The sequence below is a fragment of the Homarus americanus genome, unplaced genomic scaffold (assembly GCF_018991925.1).
Source record: "Homarus americanus isolate GMGI-L3 unplaced genomic scaffold, GMGI_Hamer_2.0 scaffold45562, whole genome shotgun sequence".
Taxonomy (NCBI): Eukaryota; Metazoa; Arthropoda; class Malacostraca; order Decapoda; family Nephropidae; genus Homarus; species Homarus americanus.
The window spans coordinates 5,710,879-5,730,896 of NW_024744839.1; the positions used below are offsets into that span (position 1 = coordinate 5,710,879).

Here is a 20,018-nt window from a genome sequence, read left to right on the forward strand (position 1 = left end):
GTGTGTATCCTCACTGTTGTTAACGGGTCATCAGGCAAGAAACACGACCTCTCTCTCTCTGCTTCTTGTGTTTGTGTTCATCAGAGGAGAGACAACGAGAGAGAGAGAGATTTCTTAAGTAATGGGAGTAATACGTCAGAGAGAGAGAGAGACTTGTTATATAAAGGGACAATTAATGCTGTTTATTACCTCACAACACTCATAGGGGCCAATTGAGAGAAGGGTAAAGAGAGAGAGAGAGAGAGAGAGAGAGAGAGACTTGTTATATAAAGGGACAATTAATGCTGTTTATTACCTCACAACACTCATAGGGGCCAATTGAGAGAAGGGTAAATGTGTGTGTGTGTGTGTGTGTGTGTGTGTGTGTGTGTGTGTGAACAAAATACTCCACATCATGTAATAAATTTTACGTACTGTACGAATACAAATTAATACTTTTCTCTGATAATATTCAAAACACACACACACACACACACACACACACACACACACACACACACGATACACCTGGCAACACAAGTTACGTCATCGTGTGTGTGTTTTACTGTGACCGCCAGATAAAGAAATTCGTGGTTTGGGAAATAAACTAGTGATCTAGAGATAATATTTGAGAACATTGGAATAAATTGATATTTTGGGAATAAACTAGTGGTTCAGGGAATAAACTGGTTGTTCAGGGAATAAACTAGTGGTCCAGGGAATAAACTAGTGGTCCAGGGAATAAACTGGTTGTTCAGGGAATAAACTAGTGGTTTAGGGAATAAACTGGTTGTTCAGGGAATAAACTAGTGGTTCAGGGAATAAACTGGTTGTTCAGGGAATAAACTAGTGGTCCAGGGAATAAACTAGTGGTTCAGGGAATAAACTGGTTGTTCAGGGAATAAACTAGTGGTCCAGGGAATAAACTAGTGGTCCAGGGAATAAACTAGTGGCCCAGGGAATAAACTAGTGGTCCAGGGAATAAACTAGTAAAGAAAAAACTAACTGTTCCATGGAATAAACTAGAAGTTCAGGGAATAAACTCGAGATCCAGGGAATAAACTCATGTGTCTGGTAATAAAGTCTTCCTAGAATGGATTAATTGGCGTGCGGTGGCCAGCCAACTCCTAATGGCGCCCAGAGTTAATGACACCCAATAACATTAAGACGCCGCCAATATTTTAAACAACACTATCCATATGGCCTCTTTATGTTCTAATGGAGTTAATGGTGCTATCTTGTATTGTTAATGGAGCTCAAAGTTAATGTGCTCTAATATATTATTTATGGATTTCCGGTTTATTGAAGGATTGTGTTTATTAACGGGTTTATATCATTCCTCTCTATGCCTCTCTTTTCTCCCTCTCTGTCTTCTCTCTTTCTCATTAAAGCCTTTTCGTAAGACGCCTTCGGGTTAACAGTCGCCATCAGATAGTTGAGTAAACACACACACACACAAACACACACACAAACACACACACACACACAAGTGGGCCAGACCCTCATCAGTGAAAGGACCACATAGCGAGTCTTGCCCGAGGCCACTAAAGCAGGTGGCCATTGACGCCACCGCCTCCCCTTTAAGTGAAGGAGACGCCCTGGGGATTACCCTCGCAAGCAGGGTGTGTGAGGCGGAGGTATGGAGGCCAGGAGGTACACACGACCTTCCCCACCCAGTCACACGAGGCACCTAGCCACCACTGCCAACTGAGGCACCCAGCCGCTACACACCACTACCAGCCGAGGCACCCAGCCACCACTACCAGCTGAGGCACCCAGCCACCACACACCACTACCAGCTGAGGCACCCAGCCACCACACACCACTACCAGCTGAGGCACCCAGCCAACACACACTCACTACCAGCCAGGCACTGCAGCCACCACTACACACCACTACCAGCCGAGGCACCCAGCCACCACACACCACTACCAGCCGAGGCACCCAGCCACCACAATACCACTACCAGCTGAGGCACCCAGCCACCACACACCACTACCAGCTGAGGCACCCAGCCCCACACACCACTACCAGCTGAGGCACCCAGCCACCACTACCAGCTGAGGCACCCAGCCACCACACACCACTACCAGCTGAGGCACCCAGCCACCACACACCACTACCAGCTGAGGCACCCAGCCACCACACACCACTACCAGCTGAGGCACCCAGCCACCACACACCACTACAACAACTTCTTCCTGGTTAGAGAATGGTTGGAGTGTACACAAGAGTCGCCCATACTTTCCTTAATCTTGGTTCCGATATTCATAAACAAAATAATGAAAGTCGGGACCTGTTTCCCCGGCCCCGAGTCTCTCCCGTACCTGTCTCCAGCCTCTCTCTTCTACCAGTATTATCCTCTCTTACTTCAGATGGCTAATTTATATTTAAAAACCTCCAAATATAACCTTAGTCTCCTAGTGTCTACAGGAGTCAAACCGTACAGTACGTTGCTCTGATCTACGACCTGCCTCACACATCTACTTCGTCTACCTGTCATAACTCTTCTATCTACTTGGCTGTATGGAGTTCTTGTAACCACTGTACTAGGATATCATTCAAGGAGTTCCTGTATTATACGTGGGTAAGTGTAATAAAAATACAGATTGAAGTATAAAGTATAGGTACAGTAATTCCCACGAAGTGACAGTTATCATGAAGGTGGTGGTTGTACCGCCTGCCTGTGTGTATCCCCTACGAGACCAGTGGATGGTCAGAGTGGAAGGTTAAGGTGAGAGAGGAAGGTTAAGGCGAGAGTGGAAGGTTAAGACCAGAGTGGAAGGTTAAGGCCAGAGTGGAAGGTTAAGGCCAGAGTGGATGGTTAAGGTGAGACAGAACAAGTAAGGTGTAGACTCCCGAATTTTCCTATCATAAGAAACTGAAGGACTTTGGTAATTGTAGAGCAGGATAGAAGGATATCGATATAGGATGATAGCAATTATAGCACAAGTCCTCGTAGCGACAGACGACTCAATAGCCCGGGGTCACCGTTAAGCTGTCACACTTAAATATTAAAATTCTAATCAGGTGGCGGAGGTTAGGTTACCCTACGATGATTCTTTTTCATTTCCAGGTCATTCTGATATTTGTTCAGTACTGGTGAGTGAGGTGAAGGTTCAGGGTGTGAGGTGTGTTTGGTTTTGTTAAGGTGGCGGGGTTACACACACACACACACACACACACACACACACGTTCCGGAGATCTTATATGCAGTCCCCAACACTGCAAGAACTCCAACACTGGTTAGTCTCCAACACAGCGGTCACCAGTGTTAGGCCCCTAGAGTCACGTTCATTTTATTTACTATCTGCTGCAAGAGTTACATTTTCTCTAGTGTAAAACCTCAAGGCAGTTTCCCTTATTGGAAAAGAAGTAAATATTAATTGTATATAATTTACCATACTTATAGCGCTCAAGAGAATGTAAAGGAGTATTAAATAATTTTTTACTCATGTTTTCCAAGTGAACTAATTGATGTACCAGAAGGATTATTACTATGTCTGATATGTAGATAATTTGACTGATTATGGGTAATAATGAGAGGTTCTCTCCTCGCGTTGTTGTTGTTTAAAAGGACACCTTTTGAGGGTTTTGACATTGTGAATTTCTTTTTGTTGATCCCATGAGATCTTATGTGAATACAGGAAGGTGAAGGTGTGCCCTTTAGTTTGTAAAGAGGGACAGCAGGTATTTGTTAGGATTAAGGCAGATACCTGTGATATAAGTGATTATGCCACCCCAAGGATTGTAGGAGCTTGTCTCTATTTGTGATGTGTATGTTATTTAAAAAGCAGTCTATGTATTGTTAATCTGCCTCTATTTCCTGTCCTGACTATTGTGGAATAAGCATGCAGTGTTGGCACAAGGTATGATAAAGATGTCTTACCTTTTGGGAAATGTTGAGCAAGGTCACCCTCACCTTTGTCACAGTGGTAGTAAGGTGTAGTCTACAAATTCCTGTGCGTATTAACCTTGACTGTTATTTCATAGAGCGTCCAGCCTAATGGGTAAAAGAAGTGAAGCCCCGTGTGGTGAGGTGATTCCAACAACAGCGGGACTATGATATGCTGTAACACCAAGAATGTGCATAACCTAGAAAACAGGTGTCCCCCAACAGTCTGCATATCCTCCAACAATGATTAGTCTCCAACATAGCTGCCCCCAACAATCAGCATATCCTCCAACAATGATTAGTCTTCAACACAGCTGTCCCCAACAATCTGCATAACCTCCAATACTGATTAGTCTCCAACACAGCTGTCCCCAATAATCAGCATATCCTCCAACAATGATTAGTCTCCAACACAGCTGCCCCCAACAACCTGCATAACCTCCAACAATGATTAGTCTCCAACACAGCTGTCCCCAACAATCTGCATAACCTCCAATACTGATTAGTCTCCAACACAGCTGTCCCCAACAATCTGCATAACCTCCAATACTGATTAGTCTCCAACACAGCTGCCCCCAACACTCTGCATATCCTCCAACACTGATTAGTCTCCAACACAGCTGTCCCCAACAATCTGCATAACCTCCAATACTGATTAGTCTCCAACACAGCTGCCCCCAACACTCTGAATATCCTCCAACATCAAAGGTCTTGGATAGGTTGTCAACTTCTAGCAAAAATCTCCAAAGTCTAATTAAGCACCCAAGGACTTGCTGGCGTTCCCTTCAACCCGCACGTCCCTTCAACCCACACGTCCCTTCAACCCACACGTCCCTTCAACCCAACACGTTCCTTCAACCCCCCCTTCAACCCCACGTCCTTCAACGCCCTTCATCCTTCAACCCAACCAACACATCCTTCAACAACACACGTCCACGTTCAACCCACACGTCCTTCAACCCACACGTCCCTTCAACCCCACACGTCTCCTTCAACCCACAACCCACACGTCCCTTCAGCACGTCCCTTCAACCCACGTCCTTCAACGTCCCCACTTCAGCCTCGTCGCCCACACGTCCCTTCAACCAACACAATGTCCCTTCAACCCACACGTCCTTCAACCCACACGTCCCTTCAACCCACACGTCCTTCAACCCACGTTCGCCCACACGTTCCTTCAACCCACACGTCCCTTCAACCAACATGTCCCTTCAACCCTCACGTCCTTCAACCCACACGTCCTTCGACCCAACGTTCCTTCAACCCACACGTCCCCAACCAACATGTCCCTTCAACCCTCACGTCCTTCAACCCACGTCCCTTCAACCCCACACGTCCTTCAGCCTACACGTCCCTTCAACCCACACCACCTTCAACCCACACGTCCTTCAACCCACACGTCCCTTCAACCAACATGTCCTTCAACCCACACGTCCTTCAACCCCACGTTCAACCCACACGTCCCTTCAACCACACGTCCCTTCAGCCCACACGTCCTTTTCCTTCAACTCCGCACGTCCTTCAGCCCACACGTCCCTTCACCCAGCCCACACGTCCCTTCAGCCACACGTCCCTTCAGGCCCACGTCCCTTCAGCACACGTCCTTCAACCCACGTCCTTCACGTCCCTTCCGTCCTTCACGTCCTTCACGTCCTTCAACCCACACGTCCTTCAACCCACACGCGTCCTTCTTCAACCCACACGTCCCTTCAACCAACACGTCCCTTCAACCCGCACGTCCTTCCAACCCACGTCCTTCAACGTCCCTTTCAACCAACACATCCCTTCAACCCCGTCCTTCCCACACGTCCCTTCCCACATCAACCCCACATCCTTCAACGTCCCTTCAACCCACACGTCCTTCAACACGTCCCTTCAGCCCCACGTCCGTTCAACCCACACGTCCCTTCCAACCAACCCCACGTCCTTCAGCCTACACGTCCCTTCAACCCACACGTCCCTTCAACCCACACGTTCCTTCAACCCACACGTCCCTTCAGCCTACACGTCCCTTCCACGTTCCTTCAACCCACACGTTCCTTCAACCCCACACGTCCCCCAACCCACACGTCCTTTCAACCCACACGTCCCTTCAACCCACGTCCCTTCAACCACACGTCCCTTCAACCCTTCCCTTCACGTCCCTTCACGTCCCTTCAACCCACACGTCCCTTCAACCCACACGTCCTTCAACCCACACGTCCTTCAGCCCATCGTGCACGTCCCTTCAACCGCACCTTCAACGTCCTTCAGCCCACACGTCCCTTCAACCCACACGTCCCTTCAGCCCACGGCCCGTCCCTTCAGCCCGCACGTCCTTCAGCCCGTCCAACCCACACGTCCCTGTCCCTTCAACCCACACGTCCCTTCCACACGTCCCTTCACACCCCACGTCCTTCAACCCACACGTCCCTTCAACCCACACGTCCTTCCCACCTTCAACCCACGTCCCTTCCCCACATCCTTCAACCAACACGTCCTCAACCAACACGTCCCTTCAACCCACACGTCCCTTCAACCCACACGTCCTTCAACACACGCACACGTCCCTTCACACGTCCTTCACACGTCCCTTCAACCCACACGTCCTTCAACCCACACGTCCCTTCACCCACACTTCACACATGTCCCTTCAACCCACATCCTTCAACCACACGTCCTTCAACCTTCAACCACACGTCCTTCCCAACAACCCACACGTCCTTCAACCCACGTCCTTCAACCCACACGTCCCTTCAACCCACACATCCCTTCAACCAACACATCCCTTCAACCCACACGTCCCTTCAACCCACACGTCCTTCAACCCACACGTCCTTCAACCCACACGTCCTTCACCCACACGTCCTTCAACCCACACCCCTTCAACCCCGCATCCCTTCAACACACATCCTTCAACCCCACATCATCCTTCAACCCACACATCCCTTCAACAAACACATCCCTTCAACCCACACATCCCTTCAACCTACACATCCCTTCAACCTACATCCCTTCAACACACATCCCTTCAACCAACACATCCCATTAACCAACACATCACTTCAACCAACCAACTAAACACATCCCATCCACATCAACCCACACATTCCATCAACCAACTAACACATCTCATCAACCAGCACATCCCTTCAACCAGCACATCCTTCAACCCACATCCCATCAACCAACACATATTTTCAAAAACATCCTTCACCCAAAACATTCAACCAACACATTTCAACCAGCACATCCTTCAAAACATAGCTTCACTAGCACATCCCATCAACCCACACATCCTTCACCCAAAACATCGCTTCCAACCATCCCTTCAACCCACACATCCCTTCAACCAACACATCCCATTAACCAACACATCACTTCAACCAACCAACTAACACATCCCATCCACATCAACCCACACATTCCATCAACCAACTAACATATCTCATCAACCAGCACATCCCTTCAACGAGCACATCCCATCAACCAACACATATTTTCAAACTACACATCCCTTCACCCAAAACATCGCTTCAACCAACACATCCTTTCAACCAGCACATCCTTTAACCCAAAACATAGCTTCAATTAGCACATCCCATCAACCCACACATCCCTTCACCCAAAACATCGCTTCAACCAACACATCCCATCAACCAACACGTCCCTTCAACCAACACATCCCATTAACCAACACATCCCATTAACCAACAAATCCCTTCAACCAACCAACTAACACATCCCATCCACATCAACCCACACATTCATTCAACCAACTAACACATCTCATCAACCAGCACATTCCTTCAACCAGCACATCCCTTCAACCAGCACATCCCTTCACCCAACACATCCCTTCACCCAAAACATCGCTTCACCCAAAACATCGCTTCAATCAACACATCCCATCAACCAGCAAATCCCATCAACCAGCACATCCCTTCAACCAGCACATCCCATCAACCAGCAAACTAACATAGCCCTTCAACCAGCACAGCCCTTGAACAAACACATCCCTTCAACCAATACATTCCCTCACACAACACATCTCTTCAACCAACACATCCCTTCAAACAACATATCCCTTGGGAACACCCTCCCGCAGCTGACACACACAGGAACACCCACATATATACACAAAGCAACATCCTCCCGCAACTGAGACACACACACACACACACACACACAGCAACACTCACACGGCTATATAAGTGCAGGTTCATTGACCAGCCTTCGAGGACAGCAGATACTTCAGGGGTGCTGCGGCCCTCTGCTGTATAGTAGCATTGATCTGAATTTTAACTGGATGGGTGGCTCAGTGCTAAGCCATACGCGGTAAAGCCACCAGCGGCCATATTGGATCTCTCGTGGGCTTTGTTTATCAACCCTGTAGAGTGTAGACGCTTGAGATTTCCTACTTTTTCCCCCAATTCATAGGCAGCAGACACCAGGATGATCCATTCGACTGATTGAGAACCTGTAAAATGCCTGGATGTGCTGTGTATACGGCTACGGGTACACACACCGTAGTCAACGTGAAATAGAGGGAGAGGAGGAACTTTCTTAGGATGGAGACAAATGTGGACAATGGGCATCATATCTACATAAAACATTATATACCTTTTTATTACCGGGGCAACTTTATATCAGTAGTATTTCTAAGATTGGTTTGGTTATGTTTGGTTAGGTTAAGTTTGGTTAGCTTAGTCCATTTGGTTTGGACATTACCAGTAGTTAGGAGAGGATGTGTAGCCTTATAGTAATAGGCTGTAAATGGTTAAAAATGTTGAGAGTAATAGGTTGTCGTATATAATAGAGTTGTGAATTTTACACAGTAATAGAATACATCCCTAAAGTAATTTGTGGCTGACACATAACTATACTTAGCATTACACATATTATGACACACGGGCTTTGAATGAGTTATCAGGTAGGCCGTCGAGTATTTTCTAGATTCGATTTCTTACTCACAGCGCACTCATCCACCATGTGAGTTGTACAATCAGAAGTACTAACCAAGCCGAAACTGTTGTACATTGTGTTCATATCCCAACACCGGACCCAAGTAAGCAGATAGTTTTTTTGTTTTTTGGTGTGAGTACAGTAAACTGGCTGGCCACTGCTGTTGTATAACACTAATAATAATAATGGTTGCCCCTCCTGTGATGAGGATGGCCGGCCCAAGGGCCACCCAGGCATGAATTTGTTTAAGGTGTAGAAGCTGTCGCCATCACAACAACCACACCCTGAGTTAATGAGCTGCATGACCCAATGTCAAGGAATAGTCCGAGAAGACCGGAAAACTCGCCAACTGCACTGGCTAATCATTAACCATGGAATACGATCCGCAAATCGAATTAACATCCAGGTCCCCAAATACTGCTGGGTAGACAGAGGCAAATGGCGTAAAGAAACTTGCCCATAGTTTCACCCTGCCCGGGGATCGAACCCGGGTTGCTTGCTTGCGAGGCGAGCATGCTGACCATCACGCACACATACACACACACACACACCTAAAACAGACTGGCGTTGGAGAGAATCATAGCTTGTATTGAGGACGAAGGAACACTAAACTTTTAAAGAATATTTGAAGCTAAACAAACATTACGCCATTATACTCTGTGGTTCTCCCTGGCTCGGTGTAGAGTGTGTTATTATCCCCTGTGGTGCAGTTTAGCGCATTTTTGTCTTATTTTCACTTTTGTTAGGTTAGGTTAGGATAAGCTTCCTCTCACACCGCCACCACCACCACCTACCTCTCACACCTCCACCTAACTCTCACACCACCTCCACCTACCTCTCACACCTCCACCTACCTCTCACACTACCCACCTACCTCTCACACTCCACCACCACCCACCTCATACCACCACCACCTACCTCACACCTCCACCCACCTCTCACACCACCTCCACCTACCCTCTCACACCTCCACCACCACCTACCTCTCATACCACCACCACCTACCTCTCACACTCCACCCACCTCCTCACACCACCTCCACTCACCTCTCACACCTCCACCACCACCTACCTCTCACACCATCAAGTTAATTGGTTTATGAATGTCTTAAAACGAAAAAATAGACAGACTTGATAAAGAGAAAATCAAAAGAAAATAAGAAAAGAAAGATAGTTATAACAACGTTTGAGAATAAGGAAGATAAGATAATTATTAAAGATTATTATTATATTTTGGAAATGTTAGGAGTAATTTCACGCTAATCTGGAATTCGGTCTTTAGTGCTCTTAACAGAAATTACTGAGAGAAGAGAGAGAGAGAGAGAGAGAGAGAGAGAGAGAGACCTACATCACCCCCCAAAACACACCCCACATCCTCCTCCCTCCCCACCCAGCAATATCAATAGGTGTTAAGGTTGAGCCAGTCTGAAGGAGCCCGCTCAGACCTGCCCATCCAACAAGACTTCCCTGTCTAAACCTCTCCTACAGGCCTTAGTGGGACTGGTAGGTAGAGAAGCTGTTTGCATGTGACTTTATCCCCCCTTTCACCACCCCCACCCACCTGGTTTATGACTTGTGGGGGGGCATAACTCAAAACTTGGGATGTGTGACGCAACGTAAAACCAAACATCACGTAATGTACACTCGGCGGGGTGATCTGTGTGTGTATGTTTGTTTTATCGGTTTTCATTGTTTTTTTTATGCTATACACTAGGTTTCTATGTCTCCATACACTGGCTCTCTATGTCTCCATACACTGGCTCTCTATGTCTCCATACACTGGCTCTCTATGTCTCCATACACTATACACTTTCTTTCTGTCTCCATACACTGGCTTTTTATGTCTCACTCAGCTATACACTGGCTTTCTGTCTTCATACAATAAGCCAAAAGTGTCATTGTTGTTTAATTAGACATTGATCTCAGGTGCCATTATTTACCCCTCACCCACACCACTACTTCACTACCTTATAGTATCTAATTTCTTGTTTAATTATAGACCCCCCCCCCCACACACACACTGTATTGTAAAGTCCTCCCTCGGCTACATAAGAGTGGCTGGGGGTGAAAACAAGTGGTGTACAGTACAGCTGGGCTATACGGATGACCAGGGTACAATCACAGCTACACAATAATTAGTGGGCAAAAAGTCCTTACACGTCCCTGAACTGTGTGTGTGTGTGTGTTTTGTCGTTGAGAATGTTAACTTGAATATAGTTTATTCTTATAATCATGTGTTTGCCTCAACCCTCGCCAGTGTACCGTACCTTACAAGTATATAAGAGTTTCTCACAGGTAACACAATGACATAATCATCATTATCTACTCTACTGTGTATCATGGCGGGGTGCCTCTAGAGAAGGTTATAATACAGTATAAGTGGGAGTTTAATGTCTCAATTACTCTACAGCTCCCGCATCTTCATACCTTATTACTACAAGCTCTCAGTTGCATAATTTAAAGTTAACTAGTGGGGATTACATCACTCACAGATGACACTACTCATCTCAGCTAGTGCTCATCATTAGCACTTGTAGGGTTACCTCACCACAGCTCCATAGCATTAACTCGCTACAGTTTTGTTGGCAACTCCATGGGTTGACCCAGAATGACCTTCACACATCTCTTAAGCGCGCTAATCATCATTAGCGTTCATTACAAATGTGGTGGTGGCCAACTAAGCGGAGGACATGTCCATAATACACAGATGGCACTAGCAGAGTGTTAAATAGCACACACTATACACACAAACAACAACATATAATCAATAACACACACACACACACACACACACTACATCCCATGACCACCGAAGGGTCAAGAAGTACCTGGCGCTCCTCTCGGAGCAGCCAGGTCAACTGTTAAGTTGGCCCATACCAACCCCCTCCCCTGAACCCTCCTCCCCACCGGAATATCAACAAGTTCTCGCCAGAAGTTACAATTTCATTTAGGAAGGAATGGAACCAGTGTTAAACAGAGTGAACATTGGTGAACAGTGCTAAGTCAGTGAGAACAACTCAACAGTAACAGTCGTACTCAAGTTAACCTTCACACAGTGAGGTCCCAGGTACCCAGTGATAACGGCCCGTGAGACCCAACAACCAGCGATGTGTTAATCCGTCTACGATAGGAAGGCCTGGGACCTCACTCATAACACCATCTGTGAAATTACTACACCACGTGATGCCCTCATAACACCATCTGTGAGGGTTACTCCACGTCAAGTCCTCATAACACCATCTGTGAAGGAATTACTACACCACGTGAGGTCCTCATAACACCATCTGTGAAATTACTACACCACGTGATCCCCTCATAACACCATCTGTGAAGGATTACTACACCACGTCAGGCCCCTCATAACACCATCTGTGAGAATTACTACACCACGTCAGGTCCCTCATAACACCATCTGTGAGAATTCGTACACCACGTGATGCCCCTCATAACACCATCTGTGAGGGAGTTACTACACACGTGAGGCCTCATCACACCATCTATGAGGATTACGTGAGGCCTCATAACACCATCTGTGAGGGAATTACTACAGTGAGGCCCTCATAACACCATCTGTGAGGGAATTACTACACCACATCAGGTCCCTCCTTACACCATCTGGGAGAGTTACTACACTACGTGTTTGCTGTTCAACACCTACATTAATCTGAATGTTCACTGTATGTTCCTTTACCTATCTCTAATGAAGGCTTTTGTTAAACCACCAATGTATGTAATAAGTCATTTATGTCCAATGTATATTTTCAGCCTTCGGGCTGCAGAACTTTTTCAATAAACCGTTAATTATTATTATTATTATTATTATACACACACACACACACACACACACGCACACACGGGTGAGGGGAGGAAGGCACTGCTTGTATTTAACAATAAAAGGCTTGACAAATGATGTTCGATTCCCGGCAACACATCTGACTTGACTGTGGTATTTAGTGGTACAATGGTGCAGGGTACAGTGGTGCAGGGTACAGTGATGCAGGGTACAATGATGCAGGGTACAGCGGTGTTTAGTTGTAAAGCTGACTTTAAGCTGGGGTCAAACAAGTTGGACTCCAGTAAACACAGTTATACATGGTGGCCTCAGGTAATCACAGTCATACATGGTGGACTCAGGTAATCACAGTTATACATGGTGGACTCAGGTAATCACAGTCATACATGGTGGACTCAGGTAATCACAGTCATACATGGTGGACTCAGGTAATCACAGTCTACATGGTGGACTCCAGTAATCCAGTCACAATGGTGGACTCAGGTAATCACAGTCATACATGGTGGACTCAGGTAATCCAGTCATACATGGTGGACTCAGGTAATCACAGTCATACATGGTGGACTCAGGTAATCCAGTCATACATGGTGGACTCAGGTAATCCAGTCATACATGGTGGACTCAGGTAATCACAGTTATACATGGTGAACTCAGGTAATACAGTCATACATGGTGGACTCAGGTAATCACAGTTATACATGGTGGACTCAAATCACAGTCATACATGGTGGACTCAGGTAATCCACAGTTATACATGGTGGACTCAGGTAATCACAGTCATACATGATGGACTCTGGTAATCACAGTTATACATGGTGGACTCAGGTAATCACAGTTATACATGATGAACTCAGGTAATCAGTCATACATGATGGATGGTAATCACAGTTATACATGGTGGACTCAGGTAATCAGAGTCATACATGGTGGACTCAGGTAATCACAGTTATACATGATGGACTCAGGTAATCACAGTCATACATGGTGGACTCAGGTAATCACAGTTATACATGATGAACTCAGGTAATCACAGTCATACATGATGGACTCTGGTAATCACAGTTAGACATAGTGTACTCAGGTAATCACAGTTAGACATGGTGGACTCGGTAATCACAGTTAGACATGGTGGACTCCGGTAATCACAGTTAGACATGATGGACTCTGGTAATCACAGTTAGACATGGTGGACTCAGGTAATCACAGTTAGACATGGTGGACTCAGGTAATCACAGTTATACATGGTGGACTCAGGTAATCACAGTCATACATGGTGGACTCTGGTAATCACAGTTAGACATGGTGGACTCAGGTAATCACAGTTGGACTCAGGTAATCACAGTTAGACATGGTGGACTCAGGTAATCACAGTTAGACATGGTGGACTCAGGTAATCACAGTTAGACATGGTGACTCTGGTAATCGCAGTCATACATGATGGACTCAGGTAATCACAGTTAGACATGGTGGACTCAAGTAATCACAGTGTTACGAGTTGGGGATTTAGAATATAGTTAAAAGTCTACCCAGATCCCAACAGGAAACAAAAAAACAAAAAAACAAAGACAATCGGACTATAAAAGGGTAGACAAAGGATGAGAGTTTTTGTTGTGTATAATAAAGTGCCATAAATTCCTTAACATAATATTCAGCTTTCTATAATTTACCCTTAACCAAACTTAACCTAAACATTAACAGTATATACATATTTATACAAAATAAACAATTTTGAAGCAAGTGGACGTGGGGGAGGCAATATAAGATTACAAATACTTAAGTGCGGAGCTGAGATGGCTGACGAGCAAGGCTGAGTATTGTAGAAGACGGTAGGTAGTCACTGTGCCGTAGGTTTCCAGGATAGGTGATCCTGTGGTCACTTCCCAGAGTGTACTGCTCTCTCTTCGAATTGGAGCTGACAAAGAAGACTTTGAGGAAGTGACGCAACAACCAGGATATGGAGAAGGGAAACCCCGGAGTGGTAACTAAGACGAGTCATACTCGTGTTTCGTCCCTAGATGGCGTTGCTCGTGGTGCTGGGTAGGTAGATCAGGACAATAGATGGCGTGGTTCGTAGTGCTGGGTAGGTAGATCATGACAATTGGTGGCGGGGTTCGTAACAACAGTCATACATGATGGACTCAAGTAATCACAGTTATACATGATGGACTCAGGTAATTACAGTTGCAGAGGAAGAAGGTCTGGGTGGCGCCTGGTAGGGACATATATCAAGCCGTCGGGCGGAAGACTCCATCACCGAGATCATTTCACTGATTACCTGACGGTGCTGTACTGTACCTGCCGCAGCTGACCCTACTGTTGACACTATCACGGCTCTTATTACTCTCTCATGGTTGTCGAATACACTTGTAATGTATTAATTTAGTACATCATAAGCTATACTGTATACTAAATTGAATATGTTCTTTGAAAGATTGAGGTATTAAGTTCTTGTCCAGCCAAATACTCTGAGAACACAACACTATAGACATCCTAACTTAACCCTGAACGTCTACAACAACAAACAGTAGAAGTGAAGTAGAGACGTACTACAACAAATTCTCTGGTGACACTTGGGACAGTTAGTTCCCCCGAGAAACCAACTCCCAACCCCCGATTAAGACCAAAAGTCCCTAAAGAGGATCGTGTTGAGAGCCTACTAGTCTTTCACCCGCGCACCATACAGGAGGAGACCAAGTTCACCCAGACTAATACACACAGACGATCAAAGGTCACACGTATGAATGCCAAGAGTAAAGACCATTTGTTTGATCTGGCTGACTGCAGAGGGTGTCTGTATGTCACTCTCAGATTAAAAACAACACAACTACATACTAACTCCAAGACTACCACATACTGTCTTACATAATACTACATACTAACAAAGGCACACACACTGACGTCCACTTGAGAGGAAAATGAACAATGCTTCGCCACCCACACACACAACTCAAAAGACGTATTATCTTCGACCTAACAAGAGGCTACAACTGTGAAATTAAAAAGAAGATAAAACTCGCTGGACAATTAAAGTCACTACATCAGAGACACGTGAACGAGGAGTTTAGAATAAAAGTAATTAGTAAGAGTTGTGAACCTTGTGATGACGTCAGTGTTGGCGAGGAGGGAGGGGGGGGGGTAGGAGCTTCCGCAACAACATTAAGAAAAATTATAATTACTTCCCTGATACTTCCTCATCAACTCACTGACGCCAACTGACACACACACTGACGCGAACTAGCTGACACACACACACACACACACACTGCTACCCTCTACACATAAACTGCTCCACTTATTATGACTGACGTGTAGTGGACAACCCTCACAGAAGATTATATCATCACAAATTCTGACAGACGATATCACAGGCTGACACTCTGACTGACACATCATTAATATAAACTAACAGTCATCCACACAACTGTCTATACGCACATCTGACACAGGACCACATGTTGACACGCGAGCATTGACACTGACAAATACTCACACAAACTACAGAAAGATTGACACAACGCCATACACTGACTGACACATTGAGAGGCCAGGGTGTATAATGATAGACAGAGAGGCCAGGGTGTATAATGATAAACTGAGAGGCCAGGGTGTATAATCTGAGAGGCCAGGGTGTATAATGATAGACAGAGGCCAGAGTGTATAATGATAGACAGAGGCCAGGGTGTATAATGATAGACAGAGACCAGGGTGTATAATGACACATTGAGAGGCCAGGGTGTATAATGATAGACAGAGAGGCTAGGGTGTATAATGATAGACAGAGAGGCTAGGGTGTATAATGATAGACAGAGAGGCTAGGGTGTATAATGATAGACAGAGGCCAGGGTGTATAATGATAGACAGAGAGGCTAGGGTGTATAATGATAGACAGAGGCCAGGGTGTATAATGATAGACAGAGAGGCTAGATAATGACCCAGGGTAGAATAGAGATAGACAGAGAGGCTAGGGTGTATAATGATAGACAGATAGGGTGTATAATGATAGACAGAGAGGCTAGGGGTGTATAATGATAGACAGAGAGGCCAGGGTGTATAATAATGATAGACAGAGAGGCTAGGGTGTACAATGATAAACTGAGAGGCCAGGGTGTATAATGAGACAGAGAGTCTAGGGTGTATAATGATAGAGAGGCCAGGGTGTATAATGACAGAGAGGCTAGGGTGTATAATAATAGACAGAGAGGCTAGGTGTATAATGATAAACTGAGAGGCCAGGGTGTATAATGATAGACAGAGGCCAGAGTGCATAATGATAGATTGAGAGGCCAGGGTGTATAATGATAGCAGAGGCCAGGGTGAATAGAGAGGCCAGGGGTATAATCTGAGAGGCCAAGGTGTATAGTAATAGACTGAGAGGTCAGGTGTATGATAGACTGAGAGGCCAGGGTGTATAATGATAAACTGGAGAGGCCAGGGTGTATAATGATAGACAGAGGCCAGAGTGCATAATGATAGATTGAGAGGCCAGGGTGTATAATGATAGACAGAGGACAGGGTGTATAATGACACATTGAGAGGCCAGGATGTATAATGATAGACTGAGAGGCCAGGGTGTATAATGATAGACAGAGAGGCCAGGGTGTAGTGATGAGAGGCCAGGGTGTATAATGACAGACAGAGGCCAGGGTGTATAATGATAGACAGGCGAGTATAATGATAGACAGAGGCTAGGGTGTATAGATAGACAGAGGCCAAATGATAGACAGAGGCCAGAGTATAATGATAGACAGAGGCCAGGGTGTATAATGATAGACAGAGGGCCAGGGTGTATAATGATAGACAGAGGCCAGGCACAGCCATAGACAGTGTATAATGACAGACAGAGGCCAGGGTGTATAATGATAAGACAGAGGCCAGGGTGTATAATGATAGACAGAGGCCAGGGTGTATAATGATAGACAGAGGCCAGGGTGTATAATGACAGACAGAGGCCAGGGTGTATAATGATAGACAGAGGCCAGGGTGTATAATGATAGACAGAGGCCAAGGTGTATAGTAATAGACTGAGAGGCCAGGTCAGGGGAGGACAGGGAAGGAAAAGGCGGGGCAGGGCGGCAGGTTTACAGCATAAGCCACCTGGTGTAGTTGACTCTCAGGTGAAGGTCTCAGCCGCCGTGATCCGACTAGCAAACTCGCCAAGTTCCCTCCCTTTCTCTCTCCCCTCCCTCTCTCTCCATCCTCACACCTTCTTCTCCCTCCTTCCACAGGTCTTCCTCCCTCCTCCCTCTACCTCCTCCCTCTCCTTCCCTCTCTACACCTCATACCTTTATATACTGTTACTTCTTCTATCGTCCATCACGTTACAGAAGCAGCGTTTGTTTATGTCCTCTAGATGACGACTCTTCACTGCAACTATTTTACGACCAATATAACAGAGAGAGAGAGAGAGAGAGTATTAGCGGACTTACCTTGGCGAAGACGAGAGGTTTTGGTCCTGCCGTGGTGTGAGGGGCGTGGGCATGACGACCGTCCATTGCGAGGGCGGGGCGGTGGAGGAAGAGGAGGAGGCAGCCAGACGCGCCAACTGTCTACCTTCGCCATTTAGGATCTTGCCTCCCTCACCCCGCGCTCACCACCACCTCCACGGCTGTAAGGTAAATAATACTCATGGTTAAGACTGACACACACACACACACACTGTACAACGTTTAATACGCACACGCAATAGCACTTGATCATGGGTGTAGGAAGACTATAATCATGGGTGTAAAATGACTATAATCATGGGTGTAGGAAGACTATAATCATGGGCGTAGGAAGACTATAATCATGGGCGTAGGAAGACTATAATCATGGGTGTAGGAAGACTATAATTTGTCCTAATAAGGTAATCACTATGAGATCAACCTTCCCTTGCACACATCACGTCACTGTCAGCATGGGAAAGTGGTTTTGAAAAGGAAGGAAGAAGGAAGGAAGGAAGGAAGGATGAACAGAAAGAAAGAAAGGAAGGAGGGATGGGAGTTTTGTTTTAGTCGAGGATGAGGTGTCATAACTTCGACGTGTCATGAATCACAGGTTCTGACACACACAGTATACTATCACAGGTTCTGACACACACAGTATACTATCACAGGTTCTGACACACACAGTATACTATCACAGGTTCTGACACACACAGTATACTATCACAGGTTCTGACACACACACACACAGTATACTATCACAGGTTCTGACACACAGTATATATCACAGGTTCTGACACACAGTATACTATCACAGGTTCTGACACACACAGTATACTATCACAGGTTCTGACACACACAGAATATATCACAGGTTCTGACACACACAGTATACTATCACAGGTTCTGACACACACAGTATACTATCACAGGTTCTGACACACACAGTATACTATCACAGGTTCTGACACACACAGTATACTATCACAGGTTCTGACACACACAGTATACTATCACAGGTTCTGACACACACAGTATACTATCACAGGTTCTGACACACACAGAATATATCACAGGTTCTGACACACACAGTATACTATCACAGGTTCTGAACACACACAGAATATATCTGGGTTCTGACACACACAGTATACTATCACAGGTTTTGACACACACAGTATACTATCACAGGTTCTGACACACACAGTATACTATCACAGGTTCTGACACACACAGTATATATCACAGGTTCACGACACACACAGTATACTATCACAGGTTCTGACACACAGTATATATCACAGGTTCTGACACACACACACACAGTATACTATCACAGGTTCTGACACACACACACACAGTATACTATCACAGGTTCTGACACACACACACACAGTATACTATCACAGGTTCTGACACACAGTATATATCACAGGTGACACACACACACACAGTATACTATCACAGGTTCTGACACACAATATATATCACAGGTTCTGACACACACACACACACACAGTATATATCACAGGTTCTGCACACACACACACACAGTATACTATCACAGGTTCTGACACACACAGTATATATCACAGGTTCTGACACACACACACAGTATACTATCACAGGTTCTGACACACATATATATCACAGGTTCTGACACACACACAGTATACTATCACAGGTTCTGACACACACAGTATCTATCACAGGTTCTGACACACACAGTATACTATCACAGGTTCTGACACACACAGTATACTATCACAGGTTCTGACACACAGTATCTATCACAGGTTCTGACACACACACAGTATCTATCACAGGTTCTGACACACACACACACAGTATCTATCACAGGTTCTGACACACAGTATACTATCACAGGTTCTGACACACAGTATACTATCACAGGTTCTGACACACAGTATACTATCACAGGTTCTGACACACACAGTATACTATCACAGGTTCTGACACACACA

General features: G+C 45.7%; 1 protein-coding gene across 9 annotated transcripts in view; it reads right to left on the minus strand.

Annotated features, from left to right (window-relative positions):
• The window catches only part of LOC121878193 (regulator of G-protein signaling 9-like), a 241,663-nt gene that overhangs the window by 143,835 nt on the left and 77,810 nt on the right, over nucleotides 1–20,018 (minus strand). For all 9 annotated transcript variants that reach the window (XM_042384240.1, XM_042384242.1, XM_042384239.1 and 6 more), the window contains exon 2: nucleotides 18,037–18,215. In XM_042384240.1, the coding sequence (XP_042240174.1) occupies nucleotides 18,037–18,102 (66 nt within the window). In that variant the 5' untranslated portion in view covers nucleotides 18,103–18,215. The remainder of the gene's footprint in view (nucleotides 1–18,036; nucleotides 18,216–20,018) is intronic.